The following is a 16,325-nucleotide window of genomic DNA, read 5'->3' as shown; positions in this document are numbered from 1 at the left end:
GTCTTTGTCACAAATCAAGTGAACTGTGTACGTGAGGGGCTATTTCTGGACTCTCTATTCCATTGATTTAACTGTTTGTTTTTGCACTAAAAACTATGCTGTCTTGGTTATTATTGCTTTATAGTAAGTTTTGAAATTTGGTAGTTTAAGTCCAACTTTGTTTTCCTTTAAGGTTTTCTTGGATATTTTAGATCCTTTGAATTTCCACATGAATTTTAGAATTAACTTGTCATTCTCCCTCCTCCCCCGCCCCCCAAAAAAGCTTCTGGAATTTCAAATGGGATTATTTTGAATCTGTAGATAAATTTTGGAGATAAATAGCACTTTAACAAAATTTTGAAGTTTCTAATCCATGAAAATAGTATATCTCTTCATTTATTTAGATCTTCATTAATGTCTCTTAGTAATGTTTTGTAGTTTTCAGAATTCTTCTTCATGGTAATTACTTCTCTAGCTCCCATCTCCTCTCAGTGGTAGAAAACTTAATTTTGCCGAGTAAGGATAATGTGATCGCTTCTGTGCCTTCCAATCCTCAAGCCGTGGTCTGTCCTTGCTGGTCTCTTACTGGTGGCCGCTGTCTCTACTCTTCTTTGTTATAAAGCTACAGTCTCATACAATCCACATTGCACATCGGCCCTCTCAGTCTTTTGTACTCCCTCTTGGGGACACAGAAAGCTTTCTGGTGATTTTACTTATACCCCTACGGGAGAGTAGGACTCCATGTCGTGTCACCAGGCACGGCCCTCAGCCATCTCAGCTCCACATCCTGGCTCCATGCTGTCTAGACATGGGACATCTGCAAGGGCCTTGCAGTCTTTCCAGATGACAGCCTGGGATGTGAAAAAGCAGCCAGCTCTGTAATTCCTCCTACTTGATCTGTGGTTGTGGCTCCCCCACTCCCTGAGGGGCTCAGTCAACCAGGGACAGAGACGATAATCCCCAGTGAACTGAGGCTAAGCCCTTTCTTCCTCTTTTTTCTCCCTTCCTCCCTCTCTCTCTCCAGACTTCTTCCCCTTGTTCAAAAATGTCTCTGTTCTCCTCTATGAGAAAAACTGGTCTCAAATCTGCCAACATATTTCCTCCAACTCTACACTTGATGGTCGTAAGTTCTCAGCTCTATGTCCTCCAGTCTCCTCTGAAAGCCAAAGCTTTTTATAACCCCTACCCCAGCTCTGCACATACACAGCTCTGGGAGAGAGTGCCTCCTTAAATGTGGCCTTGCTTGCCCCACCCCTGTGGCTGAATGGCACATAGCTACCTAGCTGACTACCCCTCCTTTGGGAAGACCTCACAGAAGAAGCAACGTTAAAATAGGGTTTTGAAGTAGAAGCAGGAGTTTGTTAGATGAAGAAGGAAGAAGTTGGGGTGCTGAGGAATGCAGCCCTGTCCCAGTCTTTGGGATGAAGAAACAGGAGGAAGGGGAAGAGGTTTGTGGGGAGCACTTGTGTTTGGACTCTGGAGAGCCATGTAGTAAGAGCATGGACTCTGACCTCAGATGGAGCTGCGTTCAAATCCCAGCATTGTTTCTTTTTAGCTTGGTGGCCTTGGGCATTTGATTTAACTTCTTCAAGCTTCCATGTCCTCAGTTGTAGAGTGGGGATACGAATGCCTGCTTATTTGGGCTTAGGTGGGGACAGAACAAGTGTAAGGATCACATACACAGAACCCAGAACCCAGAGATATTCCTTTGCTGTGACAGTGGGACAATAACCCAGGTCTTCTGATAAATACAGGACAACCCTTAGAAGCTCTTGAAATTGAAAAGTCATTGCGATGAGACCAGCTTAAAATGTAAGTCACACTGTTTATTTCCCCCTGTGGTGTGGATGAGATGAGCCTCTGATACCAGGTGGAGGTGTCTCCGTGGCCCCAGATCCAGCATAGTCATTGTAATCTTTAGGGGCAGCCTTGCTCCTCAGGCTGGGGGAGCAAAAGGGGGCACTAAAAGGCACGGGGAGGTCTTGAGCCTCCTGGGGAGGGGCCGCCATCTCTGTGCACCTGTGGATGCTGATGGGATACAGTGGGCTGGCTTCAGCCCTCCTTGCAACCTCCCCAGCCCTGGGAGGGGGCAGGGCCAGGGTCAATATCAACTCCAGTTTACAGATAAGGAAATGAGTGTTTCCAGAGCAGCTGGGGGACAGTGCCTGACTCAGACCAGGACTTCAGGGAGCCCAGGGGAGCTGGGAGGGCGTGCTATGGCATTTGGTTCAATGCTTCCAGGTGTGAAAACTGAGGCCTAATGACATAGTAGCAGATTACAAGGACAGAGCTGGTCCTGGGGCCTGGAGACCTGAGGTCAGGCCACTGCTGGCTGTGCGGCCTCAGCCGCTGGGGCTCAGCATTCCCTCCTGGGCTCTCTGAGCTTAATGACCTTCCCCAGGCCTGAACCTGTCTCCCAGTGAGGATTTCCCCAGTGAGCAGAGAGAAATGCATAGCCTCACAGGGGGGCATTTCTGGAAGGCTAATGGCGCGTGCCCAAATTGCCGAGAGACACTCACCCTTAGGAAAGAAATCACTGTGGGAAATGTGTGGGACAGACATCATCAGGGAAGACTTCACTCAGGTGTCACAATTATGAAGACTGGCAGGGTGTGGGAGTGGGGCTGCCCTAGATGAATGAAGTTGGGGTCCGGAGAGGATGGGCCCAGAGGGGAAAAGCTGGACTCCAACAGGCGGGTGTGACCAACTACTCTGACGACTCTTTGGGCACATATGCCACATTGTCATAGGCAGGGGGTGGGGAGGCTGTGGGGCTGGGGATGTCGAAGTCTGTGCTGAAGGCGTTTGGCAGGAAAATCACAGGCTGCAAAAAAAAAAGAAAATCCAATGACAATTCTAGAGGGCTCTCTCCCTGCAGGGAGGTGTTGTAATAGTGCCCCCTTGTGGGTATTTTGAGAACACCCTACTAATCTGCAGGTTTGAATATTCAGGCCGACTCTGAACTGTCATCTGTTCAACGGATATTTCAAAAAATATTTACTGGGGCCAACCATAACCCAGGTGTGGGGAGTACAACGGTGAACAAAACAGATAGAAGTCCCACATCTCTAGAAGCTGAAGTTCTTTCTCTCTGATCGGCCTTGCACTGGTTCAAGCCTTCCATAAATAACAGTAGCAGGGGCTTCCTGTTGCTTGCCTGCCTCCAGCGCCCACCTCTCTGAACCCTCCACCCCCCTGCATTGGACAAACCCTCTTCATTGATTTCCCTGGGCCCTGCTCTACTCACCCTTCCCTTTGGACATATCTGTCTCTGCTCAAAGACGTCAATAGTCTCACCTTCCATTCTGCGCAAAGCCACGCCCCCCACACGGTGGCCTGCAATTCAGCCTTTACTCCGACTGGTTCTCCTGCCGCGAATGCCCTCCTTCACTACCTTTCTGGCTTCGCGATTCTCCAGTGTTTGGGAAACTAAGCTCAATTCTCACCTGTCGTGCTGTCTTGTCTGATGGCTCTTGTCTCTTCCATGGCCCACGAACTAACTTCTAGAGGCTTCTACTCATCTGTGTTCAAAACCCCGCCTCATCCCCTGTGCCCAGGGCCTTGACTGCTCAGGGTCAAGGCTGACAGAGCAGCGGGTCCATTGGTGCTGGCACCCCTCTGTGGCCATGAGGAAAATAGTCCCATCTTTCAGCAGAGATTTCTTTGGGTCCTCAGATTTATGAGTGGGGAGCTCAGTGCAGCACAGTCCCCTAGACTGCTTCCCAGAGGGAAGCAGGAGGGGCTGGAAACAGGGACCCTCCCCAGCTCCAGCCTTCCTCAGAGGCCCAGGTTGGCGTGCACATACTCACCGTGTTGGCTTGAGCGCGGGTGGCCTGGCATGCGAAGTGGGTAGCAATGACTGCGATAAAGAACTCCAGGATGGTGAAGATGGTAAGCACAGCCAGATAGCCCCTGCCCACATCCTGGGGACCAAAAAACCCACAGTCAAGGCAAGCCGAGGATTCTAGAATCGAGAAGGGGGACCAGAGCGAGAATAACGTGCCCAGTCACACAGCCATTGGTGGCAGAGCTGCACGGGGACCAGTCCTCCTGCTGCCCATCCTGTGCCCTCCCCTCACTCCACCAGGCTGTCTCTCTGTTCTCCCCAAACCCATGCTGGGGGTCCATGTGCTCATGCAGTCTCTTGGGACTGGCAGGCACTGCTCGTGCCCAGGGCCCTGGCCGCCTGGTGCTGCAAACGCTTGCTTCACCTGGCCCCTGATATGGCTCTACCATTCTCCACATCTCCCCACTGCTGGGGGTGTCTGAAAACACACCCAGTTAGTGACACCAAAATCCATGAGCAGAATGGCTGTCCCAGCAAAGGCTGCCGTGGCACTGAGAATGTTCGTCCCCAGACTGCTCCTCACCTGCAGGATGGACAGAGACAGGAGGGAAAGGAGCAGAGAGAAGCGGAAAGGAGGAGAGAGGACAAAAGGCAACAGCTCTCCCTGTCCCAAGCCTCCCAACCCAGCCTTCCCATGGCCAGGGGCAGTGGCCCCACTGATTTGAGTTCTTCTTGACCCCCCCCCTTTCTTTCTAGCCTCCCCCTGGACCATGGGAGAATGGCCCTGCTCAGCAGTCTCCTGTCCAAGAGCTCAGTTGCCTCCCCGTTGCCTGCAGAAGGCACCAGAACCTTCCTTGGTGAGATGGACCTAGCGCATCGCTCCATCTGATTTCTTCCCTTCCATTTGTTTCTGCAGCAGCCCTGCCCATGGCCCCTCCTTGAGGTCTCATGCTTTTCCTTCAGTGTTACTCACCCTTCCCACCCCCCAGTGCCCCGCTCAGCCCCTTCCTCTTCCAGGAGGCCTTCTTGCATCTTCCCTTTTTCTCAACAACCATGAGCACTTTGCCTGCAGACCCTCACTTCCTGCTTTGCTGTGTATTTTGAAAGTATGTCTTGGCTCCTCCTCTCCCCAGTGTAGGGCAGGGACTGTCTGGATGCTGTCCCATGCCTGGCACTCAGCAGCCCCCCAGGAAATGCTTGTTGAAGGAGCTGAATGAGTTTGGGGTCCTAATGGAGTGGAATCCTCGTGGCCCTACCCTCATCCCAGGTCCCCAATCAGACTTACCAGGCAACTGGTGTGGCTCTTCTCGGCTGCCACTGACAGGGACCCAGAGATGATGAACTGTGTGGGGAAGAGGGGACCCTGGTGAGGCTTTGGCTGCGACACTGGGCAGGGCACACTGTGCCTGGGCTCTGTCGAAGCTGTGGGTACTTGGGAGAGGGAAGTAGCCTCTAGGCTGCCACTTTCTCTGCCTCCTTGGGCTCTCTCTGCAAGCGTGTCCCCTGGTTAGGGGCCCCTGTCCAGGGTACTAGCCGTAGCTTGTTTTCATTGATATCATATCGTCAGAGCCTCATAGAGAAGGCAGTGTTCCTTTAAACATTCACTCATGAAACAGCAGGTATGTGCCAAAGACAAAGCAGAGCTGAGTAAGACCAGGCAAACCCCTGCTCTCACGGGGCTTCTATTCTAATTGGGGAAGAATGACACTTAGCAAGTAAACAACCAAGAAGTACGGGTGGTAGTCATGACAGGAGCTGTCATGACATAAGAAACCACTGGGGGTGGGGTGGGGTGTTACCTGAGGTTGGGTGGTCAGGGAAGGCCTCTCTGTGCTAAACTGCAAATGAGAGGACCAGGAAGGAGCCACTACAACTGTCCAGATGGTGTGGACCAGGGTGGGGGCAGTGGAGGTGGTGACACTAAGACAATTACAGGCTCTGCTTGGGAGGGTGAGCTGACGGCACCTGCTGGTGGGGTGGACAGGGAGTGGGAAAAGAGAAGAGTCTAGGATGACTTGGGATGGAGGGATGGAGGTGCCATTTGCTGAGCTGAGGAGAGGGTGTGGAAAAATAGGGAGAATCAAGAGTTTAATTTTGATATATTGCCTCTTTGACATTAAGAGGAGATGTGAAGATGGAAACTGGATTTAGAGTCCAGCTCTCAGGGCTGGAGACAGACATGGTGTTTCATAGACAAAGAAGCTGAGCCCCAGCGAGAGGCAGTGACCTGCCCGTCAATTAGAAGGAGACCCACCGGAACCGCATCCCAGCTATGTCATCTCCCTCCTTCTGTACCAAGTTATCCTTCCTTCCTGGGCTTTTGGGACTTTTTCAGCTAAGGACTCCTTGGAGCATCTTGCAAAAGCTATGAGCCCTCTCTAGAAAAACGTGCACAATACATGTATACCTTCAGGGGCCCCTGGAGGTCAACTACGTGAAGATCCAACTGAATGATTAAATATCAGGCTCACACACATCCTGCCTGGGTCTCCTGACCCTGAGGGCTTTTATGATTGAAAATCAGGGTTTTTGATTAGTTTCAGGTATACAAAACAATGTAATAGTTAGACATTTGTCACTTATACCCCTCACCAATTTTGAAATCTTTACTGGGGCATATTTTGTGATACAGCTTGGCAGGAGGGAGCTCGGAGAAGAAAATGACACCTTCGTTTCTCCCTGTTGCGGTTTCCCCCTTAGATTCTCCCATTAGCTGACATTTGCCCCCACTTCCTGTGGGCCACAGCCTGTCCCCAGAGCATGGCCAGGTGACCATTCTGCTCTGCGTGTCACTTGCTTTTGCCTCTCTGACCCCCACTTTTGAGGGTTTTGAGCTCTTGCTGGAGGCAGCCGGGGACAGGAAGTCACTGTGCCCTGGCTTCAGAAAGCCTCACTCACTCCAGGGAGGGCCCTCTCATGCAAGTCTCTGACTCTCTCTAAAGGGGAAATCATTGCAAATGACAGTCACTATTTGGTGCCGAATCAAGGCTTGATAATTGGCTCCCACATCCTTCATCTCCTCAAACTCTGGGGGAGGCAGAGCCAGAACTATGGACCCGATTTTAAGATGAGGAGGCTGAGGCCTGAGCCTGAGCGCCTCGCCTAAGGGACTCGGTGGGACACCCCACTGGCCTGACCGCAGAGCCTGTGTTCTCCTGGGGGCTGGGAGGCCCGGGTGTGGACAGGGCGGTGCAAACGCTGAAATGCTCTCTTCAGGCTGGAGGTGATAACGACACCGTCCCTGACTCTCCTGCAGGGCTGGCTGGTCAAGCTGGCCAGGGTCCGAGCAGAGGAATGGGCTCAGGGGCTTCAGGACCGGTCACACTCCCAGGGGGCTGGGACCCACCAGAGGAGCTGGCAGGTGTCTGCAGGACGGGGTTAGGGGTGAAGCGCAGGATCCAGGTAAAACGGGTGCTTAGCGTCCTCCATCCATCCTTTTTGGGAACCTTCTCTATGCCAGGCTCTTTGCTGGGAGCCTTGCGTACATAGGAGTGGAGTCTGGCTCCGTTTTAGGATTGGGGTCTGTGGTTAGGAGGTAGATGTAGGCTCAGGCCTCCACCTAGGGGCGGCTGTGCCCAGGAGAATGTGGTGGGGGGTGGGCACAGGGGAAAGAGGTGCACCTCAGCACAGCGCCCCAGATGGCCCCGCACTCACGCAGGCTCCGCCCCAGAAGGGGACGCCGCTTTCGATGAAGAGCATCCCCACGCGGCCGCGGCGGACCATGAGCAGCACGCTGCCGAAGCCCAGGTGGATGAGGCCGATGAGGATCTGGACCGTCTGCGGGAAGCGGGAGGCTGCTCAGCCGGGGGCTCCACACCGCCCCCTGCCGGCCCCGGAGGAGAGCGTGCAGGGAGGGCCCTGCTCTCCCAGCCAACTGTTAGCAACTGAGAAACAAAGCCTGATTCTGTTCTTTTGAGGAGATACCATTATAACAACCATAAAGGGCAGTGTTAAGCAGGAAAGGCAGTTTCCCCACAGCCTACGGGATCCAGATGCTTGTTTCCATGTCTCTACAGCTTTACATCCTGCTTTGTGCTCTGACACATGGCTCTCAAGCATCGCTGTGTGTTGTCCCTGGTTTTCTTTGCTGGCATTTCAGTGACACTGCATCCCTAAGCCAAATGCCTCACCTTTTCCTTCCTCATCCCCTTACAGCCTGCACTGAATATCTCCTTGAGCATATTTCTCATTTCAGTGGGTATCATTGCTCCATCCAGCTGTGGGTTGGAGCTAACCCTACCCAGCTGAAGTCTGGACTTTTTTTTTTTTAAAGAGGTGGTTTATTAGCACCCCATTGACCCATTCCCAGAAATGGGATGATTTCCCCAAAGATGGGGACATGTGGGATTCTAGTAACTTCTATCACATGTCTTCCTAAATTTTTCGCTAACAATTGAATTCTAGAACTGAGTGGAAATGTTGGAGGCCCCTGAATTCAACTTCTGCTTAATCCAGCAACACTTTCCAGCCCCTGACTTCTAAACGGCGCCCTCAGTGACAAGGTGCTCAGCACCTTCCAAACCAGCGTGGTCCACATATGGGCAGTTCTGACTGAATCACTATAATCATGTGGACTATATATCTGTCTTTCTAACATGAGTGCCAAGAATCTGGATATTTACCGGCATGAGCCCTTGACTTTTCTCTTTGGCTGCATGTCTTTCGTCTTTTCAGCCTCCTTATGGAGCACGGTGTCCCAGCAGCCACCACTGCTCTCCTTCTCTGCAGGTCCTTCTGCCACTAGAGCATCACTGCTCTGGCGATTACTCCTCATGAAACACCAGCTGCCACTTACCGAATGCCTGTCTACTCTAAGCAATGTTTCACAGGCATTATGTCATTGAGCCTACCGTGATGAGATAGGTATTATTCCTATCCTGATTTTGGAGATGGGGAAGCGGAGGCTCGGAGATGCTCAGTAACTTGCCCAAAGTGTCCCAGCCAGGCAGTGGCAGGCCAGCTAACTCTAATCTAAAGCCAGCTTTCTCCTCGCTGGGTGACAGTCCCTGACATCTGTTTATGGTTTCCACTTCTATGTTCTTCAGCAATTTGTATTTGTGTCGTCAAATTCCTTTGGAGGTCATGGGTTCCTAGGGTCAGCCCCGAGGTTTCAGGATTCCAGCCACTGATGACCGTGTCTCTGTTCATGGTCTCTAGTCCCTTCAGGCACCAGTGGACTTGGTGCAGCCGTTAGTGTAGAATCCTACATTTCAGCATGTTCAAACCAAAGCTCCTGGATGCAATGGAGCTGTAGGGTTGAAAGTAGAACCTGACAGTCAGGTCATCCCAGGGTACAGTATGCCACTTGCTGTTCCCTCTTTTTTGGGAGCTCTTGCCCCCAGTCTTCCCTTGGCTGGCTTCAGCTCAACAGGTCGGTTTTAGCTTAAATGCCCTCTCCCCAGAGATGCCTCTCTAGTGTTTCCCCTCCTGCCCCCACCATTTTAACCCCATGACCCTATCTCGGTCATCACTTTACTGGTTTATCTCTGTGAGCTCCACTGGAGAAGGGTCGCTGTCTGGAGCACAGCTGAATCCTCAAGTCCTCACTATTTATCGACTCTCTGCCTCCTCTCCAAGGTGTGCATGAATATTCAGTGCTGGGGTGCTCCCTCCCGGCCCAGCACCCACCTCAGGTCATCTGGAGAGGCTGTTCTTACCCCTAAAGCTTTGGGCTCTCCCGTCAGAAAGGTCTCCACGGGCTGCAGGTCGGGCGCCTGGGTGGCCCTTGGTGTCTGAGCCCTCAGCGGTGGCTCCTCAAACTGCATAATCCCAGGAGGCTGGCACATGGAGGTGGGCAGAATGGCTGGAGGAGGGCGGAGGCCACTGGCATTGCTGGGCGGGATGACGACAAACACCCCATTGCTGGTGGGAGCTGTGGACATCGTGCTCAGAGACCCTGGGAGACAAAGGCTCGGGAGATAACAGTGAGAGTGATGATGGTTGCATATTTGCATAGAACTGTTTAGTTGATAAACAATATGCTGCCAACTCCCCTTATTGCAGCCCCCTTAGGATGGCACCAAAATCTCTGATCGTCAATAGAGGAGGTTCACTCAGAGAAGGGCTATCCTAGGTCCAGGGCCTCTGAGTGAGGCAAGGCCGAGCCTTGAATTCTGGTCCCACTCACCCGAGAAGCCACCTTCTTAATCGCTGCTGTGTTACACGGAAAGGACCTTAAAGAGAGCATGCATTTAAACCCCCTCCTTTCCCCAGAGAGGGCAGGTGACTTGCTGAAGAACACACAGCCAGTGCGACGCAGGCAGAGCTGAGGTGGCATGCATCTCCTCATCTGACCAGAACTCGTGGCCGTTTCCTGACCCTTGGTCCTGGCTAAGGAGTTTGTGTAAATAATTCCCTGGGGAATTTCCTGCTGCGGGAGGCTTTCTCTTTGGCCACTGAAGCATTCACCATTAATGTAGCCAAGATATACATGGATTATGGATTACGGAAACTTGATGTATGTGTGGCGGGCCTGAGCAAACACTTTGGGGAAAACCACCCAGCTGTCAGGAGATGAGTTTACTAGGAAACAGCAGAGTGAGGAATCTGCCAGAGTATACAGTGAAATTAAAAGCATACTTCTCATTGGCATTAACTGATTCAGCACACAGATCTGGAAATAGAAGCCAGCATTTGAATCCTGGCCCACTTCCCCGCACCCTCCTCCCCCCCCGCCCCCCCAGTTACTGCGAGACATGGGACAAGATGGCCCCCACCGCTTGCTTCAGTTTCCTTCCCTGTAAAGTAGGGATGATAACACTGGTACCAATCGCATAGGACTTGGTGTGAATTAGATTATATAACACACAAACCTGATAAAAGCCCTCCTTTGGAGAATGTATACAATTATGGATCAAACACAGAGTCCCTGCATTCAAGGAGCCTCGTGTCTAGTAGGAGAAGCAAGAGGTTTGCAATTCAGTCCAATAAATGATTGAATATTTACTATGAGCACCAACCATAGGGGCTGGGGATATAAGGAATTAAGACCAGATGTCCTGTCCTCACCCAAGGTAGAGCAGGGCCATTGCTAGGAGAGAGAGGTCGGTGGAGGGAGGGAGAAATGATTTGAGCCTGGAACTCAGGGGTATCTTCAAGGGGGACATGGACCTAAATCAGGGGTCCTCAGAGTGACTGCTTCTCCTCTCACCTCCCTCACCCCACGTTCCTTGCTTTCCTCTTTCTCTCCTCCATCTTGTTCCCCTTCCCCACCTATCGGCTGCTTCCTTCCCTGCCCGACATATTGGGGGAGAGTAGACACTTGCTGAGGACAGTGCTGAAGATGGCCTGGTCTGACAGTCCAAGAAAATGGGATGAGAGAGTGAGGCGGTAGAACAATGGAGTCTGGGCTGAGGAGGACCCACCTACCCCACGGGTATTTGCTTCTTGGGGTGCGAATAATGATCACTTAAGCCCACATCTCATTCTCAGGGAGACACAGGCATGGATAATTAGCTGTGCTTAGAGATGAGGAAACAGAGGTTCAGAGAGGGTGAGGGTGTCTCCCATGGTCACACAGCACCTCAGTGAAAGAACTGGGGTAGGCCCTGGACTCCCATCTCTCAGTAGGATAGTTGACTTTATGGAATTCATCCACTCCTGGGTCAGAATCCTGCCTTTGTCAGAGTGAGACCAAGGCTTGTTCTTTGCTCCTTGGAGCAGTAGTTCTAAAATGCTCAGCGTTCACAGAGCAGTAAATTAAAAACAAATGGGGACTGAATGAGTCTGCCCACTTTCCACTTTCTTGAGTAAGTTCATGTAAAGACATCATCCATGTTCTCACCATCATCTAGATGGGATATTTAACACCAGAGAGGGAAGAAGGACATACTTTGAGAGTAGAAGGACAAAAGCTTTATGCAGAACAAATTTAATTGGGCAAAAACCTCACTCTTTTGCCTGTATAGTTGTCATTTCACCAGGGACGGGTGAGAACTGCCTGAGACCCAGTGGTGGTTTGGGGCATGTCTGTGAACATTCTCTGGGGCCGCAAGGGCGGGCGCCATGGCTGGACTGACACCCCACCCCCCCCCAACAGGCTAATGGGCCTGAACAGCCCGGGAAGGGAGCACTTGTGTAATTAACAACATCGCTCCCAGGGAGGTGGTGAGACATGAGCTGAGACCTTGCCCTCCTCAGGAGAAGAGAAAACACCTATAAAAATAGGCTCTCTGCTGATAAGGTGGGTTAAGTGGCAATCCCGGGCAAGAAAGTGTCACATAATTTCTGAGACTCTTTATCTCTTCTTTCTACAACCCCCCACCCCAGCAGCCACCACCAGCATCTCTGTACTCTCAGGCCAGGGACCACCCCTTTGTTCCAGAGGCCACCTGGACCCTGACCCCAGCTATATGCCACCAGAAAGAGAACACTTTATTCCTTACTAACCAATCAGCCAGGGACAACCCTAAACACTAATACATGTGTGCCAGAGACAGGCAGGTGAAAAAGAGGAAAACTCATAGTCCTCTGCCTCCAGGAGCTTATAAGGTACCCACCAGAGGAACAGCTGTCTGTAGCAGAGACACAGAAAATACCCAGACACCCACAATAGGGCAGGTTATCAATGGCTGGATGGCCCTGCTTTTTACAGTCGACAGAGTGTTGTTATCTGTATGAGACCATATATCCTTACAACAGCCCTGTGAGGTAGGTGTCATTCGGCAAGAGCAGCCAGAAAAGCCACGGAGCTGCCCTAATTTCACCACGGCATAGTCTCTGTAAGTTTAAAGGAGTTTTTAATGCCCACCTAGTGCCCACCAGTGCCTGGCACGCAGGAGGCCTTCATTGCCTCTTAGCTTCTACTGTTGCTAACAACCGTAGGAGGTAGGTATTAGTATTCTTCCCCTTTTGCCGATGAGGAAATTGAGCTCAGAGTCGTTCAGTGAGGTGTGTGATCTCGGGCCAATCACTTATTCTCCATGAGCCTCAGTTTTCCCATCTGTAAGATGGGGCAGGGGGATGGTCCTGGTGGGTCCCTGAAATCCCCTCCTCTAGAACTTCAGGTGAGGTGAACTCGCTCTTCCTGGGAGTTTTAGTCTAGGACCCTGTTGGGCAGGCGGAGACACAACGGCTCAGCCCACTCCATCCGGGACAGACGGCTCAGTACCTGTCAGCTTGAAGATGAGCAAGGTGACTTGCCCAGGGTCACAAGGTCAAGATAAGGGATAGAGCCGGATGCAAACCTTGGTCCCCTGACTCCCTGCTGTTCCCTAGCTCCCTGTGGCCCCTCTGATCCAGGGGCCACACAGTTGGGACACAGGGGCTGCAGCCCAGGATGCTGACTCCACGGGCTTCCCTCAGCTGATCCGAGGTCACCGGGTCCTGCGCTAACTCATGAACCTCACTGCCTTTGGCCAGGCAGAGCCCTGTCACAGGCCACCCAGAGTCATAGGCTGTGTGGTCCTGTGAGCCTCTGGGCATCATCTTTATTCACAGGCAGCCAGAAGCAGCTGTGGTCATTCACAGTTGGAGCAGCGTGGGGAGGTGTTACCAGCTGGAGGAGAAAGGCTCTGAGCGTGTCTTGGATGAAAAGCACAGGAACACATCTAGGAAGGGGCTGCACATCTGCACGTATGGGAGGAGGCAGCTGTGCTTAGTGGTTGAGGTCATAGGCCCTGGGGTTAGCCTGGGAAGACTCCACCCCACCACTCTGCGAGCTCAATCAGCTGCATGACCTCAGGCAAGTTGCTTAACTTCTCTGGGTCTCAGTTTCCCCATCTGTCAAATGGGTGGCTTTGATGTTGGTGTGGGGGAAGAGGTGCTCTAGGCTTTCTAGGACGCCATACCTTCTGGCCCTACCACATTGTCAGCAGGCAGGAATTTGTTCCTATCTAAATCTGACTCTGTGGCAGTGGGCTGGCAGACCATCCCAGCTCCTCCAATCCCAGCCTTCCAGGACTGCCCAGACCTGCTTCCCTGGCCTGGAAAAGATGCCAACAGATGCAAACACATGACAGGAGGGGGCAGGCCTCCCCATGCGGACACTCACTAAATTGGATCGTGCATGTCACCCAGCCCCTCAGCAGGGCTTCATTCAGCTCTGCTGCCCACCTCCCACTGACTGGGGGTGGGATAGCCCCTTCCCCCCTTGCTGGGCCTCCGTATTCCCATCTATAAATGATGGGTGAAATAACGGTCCCTATGCCCGTTTCCAGTTCAGAATTCCTGCTAGGTCCTTCTCTTTCCCTTGGAGAAGGGAAACGGTGGGACACCTGCGTCTGGGTTGGCGGCACACCTGAGGCGGGGGGAGTAGGTGGAGAGGAAGACTCCACTTCCCTGGGAGGGTGGTTAGGGCCCCAAGGTCTCCAGGGGATGCCTGAATCATCTCAGTGACTGGGTTGGAGGAGAGACAACCCTCTTTTACCACCCCCTCACCCCTTCAGGGTCCTTAGCTGGTGGGTCCCTGTCAGTGGGAGGCCAGTAGTTCAGATGGCCCTGGGAGCTGTCCTGGCCCTCTTGGTGCCAGGCTGGGTAAGTCCCACGGGTCGCAACCTCTTCTGCCCCCAGTCTCTCCCTCTCGCCTTGACTAGGACCTGATGCGCCCCTGCCCCGTTTCCCCTGTTTGGGCGCAGGGCCTGGTGGCCTGGGCCACTGCTCCTGGAAGGGCCGTGGGTACTCACTGCTGCTGCACCTGCCGCTTGCTCCTTGCTCCTCTGCGCTCCCGCAGCTGCCTCTCCTGACTTCACACATTTTCATGTGAAAACCTTGCTATTCGCGTGGGGCTTGGGACTCTGCTCTGCTGTGAGCTGCTGCCTCTGGGAACTTCCCAAGTCCCTCCTGCTCTAGGCCTCCACCCACTGACCCCACAGAGGAGCAGAGGAAGCTGCTGCTGGGATCATTGGCCTCCAGCCACAAGCCCTGTGAGAGGGTCTAGTTCCTTACTTTAATCTACAGAATGGGAAACTGAGGCCCAGGGAAGCTGGCGGCCTGCTGGGGTCTCACTGTTTGTTTCAGCGCTGGGAGCGGGATCCACCTTGGCTGTCACCTTCCTGCGGCTGAGGAGGGAAACTCAGTGTAATCAGGAGGCGGCCTGACTTTCTTCCCCACGAACTTGTCCGACGATAGATAAGAAAGGCCAGGTGGTCGGTCCACAGCGGTCCCAGGGCAGGGGCAGAGTGAGTGTGCGCATGAATGTGAGTGAGTGTGAGAACACGTGTGTGAGGGTGTGTCAGTGAGAGGGCACATGTGTGTGAACACATATGAGCATGCGTGAGTGTGCATGCACGTGAGTGTGAGCATGTGAGCACGTGTAAGTGTGTAAATGTGTGACTGTATGTGAATGTGGGTATATTGCGTGCATGTATGGGGGTGTGAACATGGGACTGTGTATGTGTGTATGTGTGTTTGAGTATCTGAGCATGTGTGAGTGTGTGTGTATGCACACAGAGTGGTACTCAAGTGGCATATGCACAGAGAATTTGTGCGCCAGTCTCTGGATTCAGTTTCTCATCAAAGTAGCCCCTGAGTCCTCTGTGCAAAGTCGGGGAGATGACCCAGGATCTGTGGGCACAGGGTGGTGTGGGAGATGCTTAGGAATGGCCTGGGCTAGCTCTCAGCTGAACAGTGTAGCAGGTTGATTGCAAAAATGGCCCTGGTTTCGACCCCCTCCATGTATCCACACCTCTTGCAGCTACAGCCGGAATCTGTTTCCCAAACTCTTGAATCTGGGCTGTCTTGGGACTTCCTTTGCCAATAGCATGTGGCAAAAGTGGCCATGTTCCAGTTCTGGCTGAGACTTCAGGAAGCCTCTCCTGCTTCTGTCCTCTTTCTTCCAATGCTTCCTGCTATGAGGATGTGTCATCTCACCTAACCTCTCTGAACCTCAGTCTTTTCATCAGGCAAATGGGTGTGAGATAACAATCCCCATCCTCTGGACCTACAAGTGGGTCATGCAGATCGAAGGGGAGAACAAAGGTGGGAATTACAAATGGGAGGACGGGGCGTTGCTAGCACTCTTGAAGTTAACCCCCAAAGGAAGTCACTTCCTTTACCACTGGGGAGGCTATAAGGCAGGAGGGTTGGAGCCCCAAGGGCAGATTTAGGGCTTGCTGGGAAGGCTCCGTGGGACTTTCAGAGGACAGGAGCATGATGGGTAATTGCCCTCCCCAAAGGCTGCCATGGTTATAACATCACCTCCTGAAAGCGGCCCTCAGCTTTCCAGCTGTGACCACATTCTTCACAGATGGGACTTGTTTATGTTTAATCTATGTTGATCTAAGGGGCAGCTGTTCCTGTCACTTGTGCGGAAGGAAAACAAGCCTGGAACAAAGTCATCAGAGCGATAAGCTACCCTAAGATCCCGCAAACCCTGTGCTACGTTTCAAGGGCAAAGTGGAAAACTCTAAATTTGTAGTTAGGGAAAAGCAGATTATATTGACTGAATCTGAATTTTTCTTACTGTGAATTTAGTCTTTTACATGTAAATCTTTCGAGGGCAGGGTATTTGACATCTTTTCCATTTAATTTTTAATCAACTCAGTATGCAACAATCAATTCAGGTGTGTCAAATAAATTTCAAAAATGCCAAGTTAAAAAGAAACACACACAATGGATTAAG

At 52.2% G+C, this 16,325-nt stretch overlaps 1 protein-coding gene across 3 annotated transcripts; it reads right to left on the bottom strand.

Moving 5' to 3' along the window:
• Positions 1-1,786: 1,786 nt before the first annotated feature.
• Positions 1,787-14,547, bottom strand: LOC109459505 (membrane-spanning 4-domains subfamily A member 15). Of its 3 annotated transcripts, XM_074336445.1 has the most exons (7): positions 14,389-14,547; positions 9,424-9,676; positions 7,421-7,543; positions 5,052-5,108; positions 4,257-4,349; positions 3,789-3,902; positions 1,787-2,803 (listed from the first exon to the last, which is right to left on the bottom strand). In XM_074336445.1, the coding sequence occupies exons 2-7, from the start codon at positions 9,646-9,648 to the stop codon at positions 2,687-2,689; spliced, it is 729 nt and encodes a 242-aa protein (XP_074192546.1). In that variant the 5' UTR covers positions 9,649-9,676; positions 14,389-14,547; the 3' UTR covers positions 1,787-2,686. The 3 variants fall into 3 exon arrangements, with proteins under 3 accessions (XP_074192546.1, XP_019609565.2, XP_019609567.2); XM_019754006.2 differs by lacking the exon at positions 14,389-14,547 and having other exon boundaries at positions 9,424-10,656; XM_019754008.2 differs by lacking the exons at positions 4,257-4,349; positions 14,389-14,547 and having other exon boundaries at positions 2,538-2,803; positions 9,424-9,828.
• Positions 14,548-16,325: the final 1,778 nt, after the last annotated feature.

This window comes from Rhinolophus sinicus, linkage group LG06 (assembly GCF_036562045.2).
Source record: "Rhinolophus sinicus isolate RSC01 linkage group LG06, ASM3656204v1, whole genome shotgun sequence".
Classification (NCBI taxonomy): Eukaryota; Metazoa; Chordata; class Mammalia; order Chiroptera; family Rhinolophidae; genus Rhinolophus; species Rhinolophus sinicus.
This window is presented reverse-complemented; position numbering and strand designations above follow the sequence as displayed.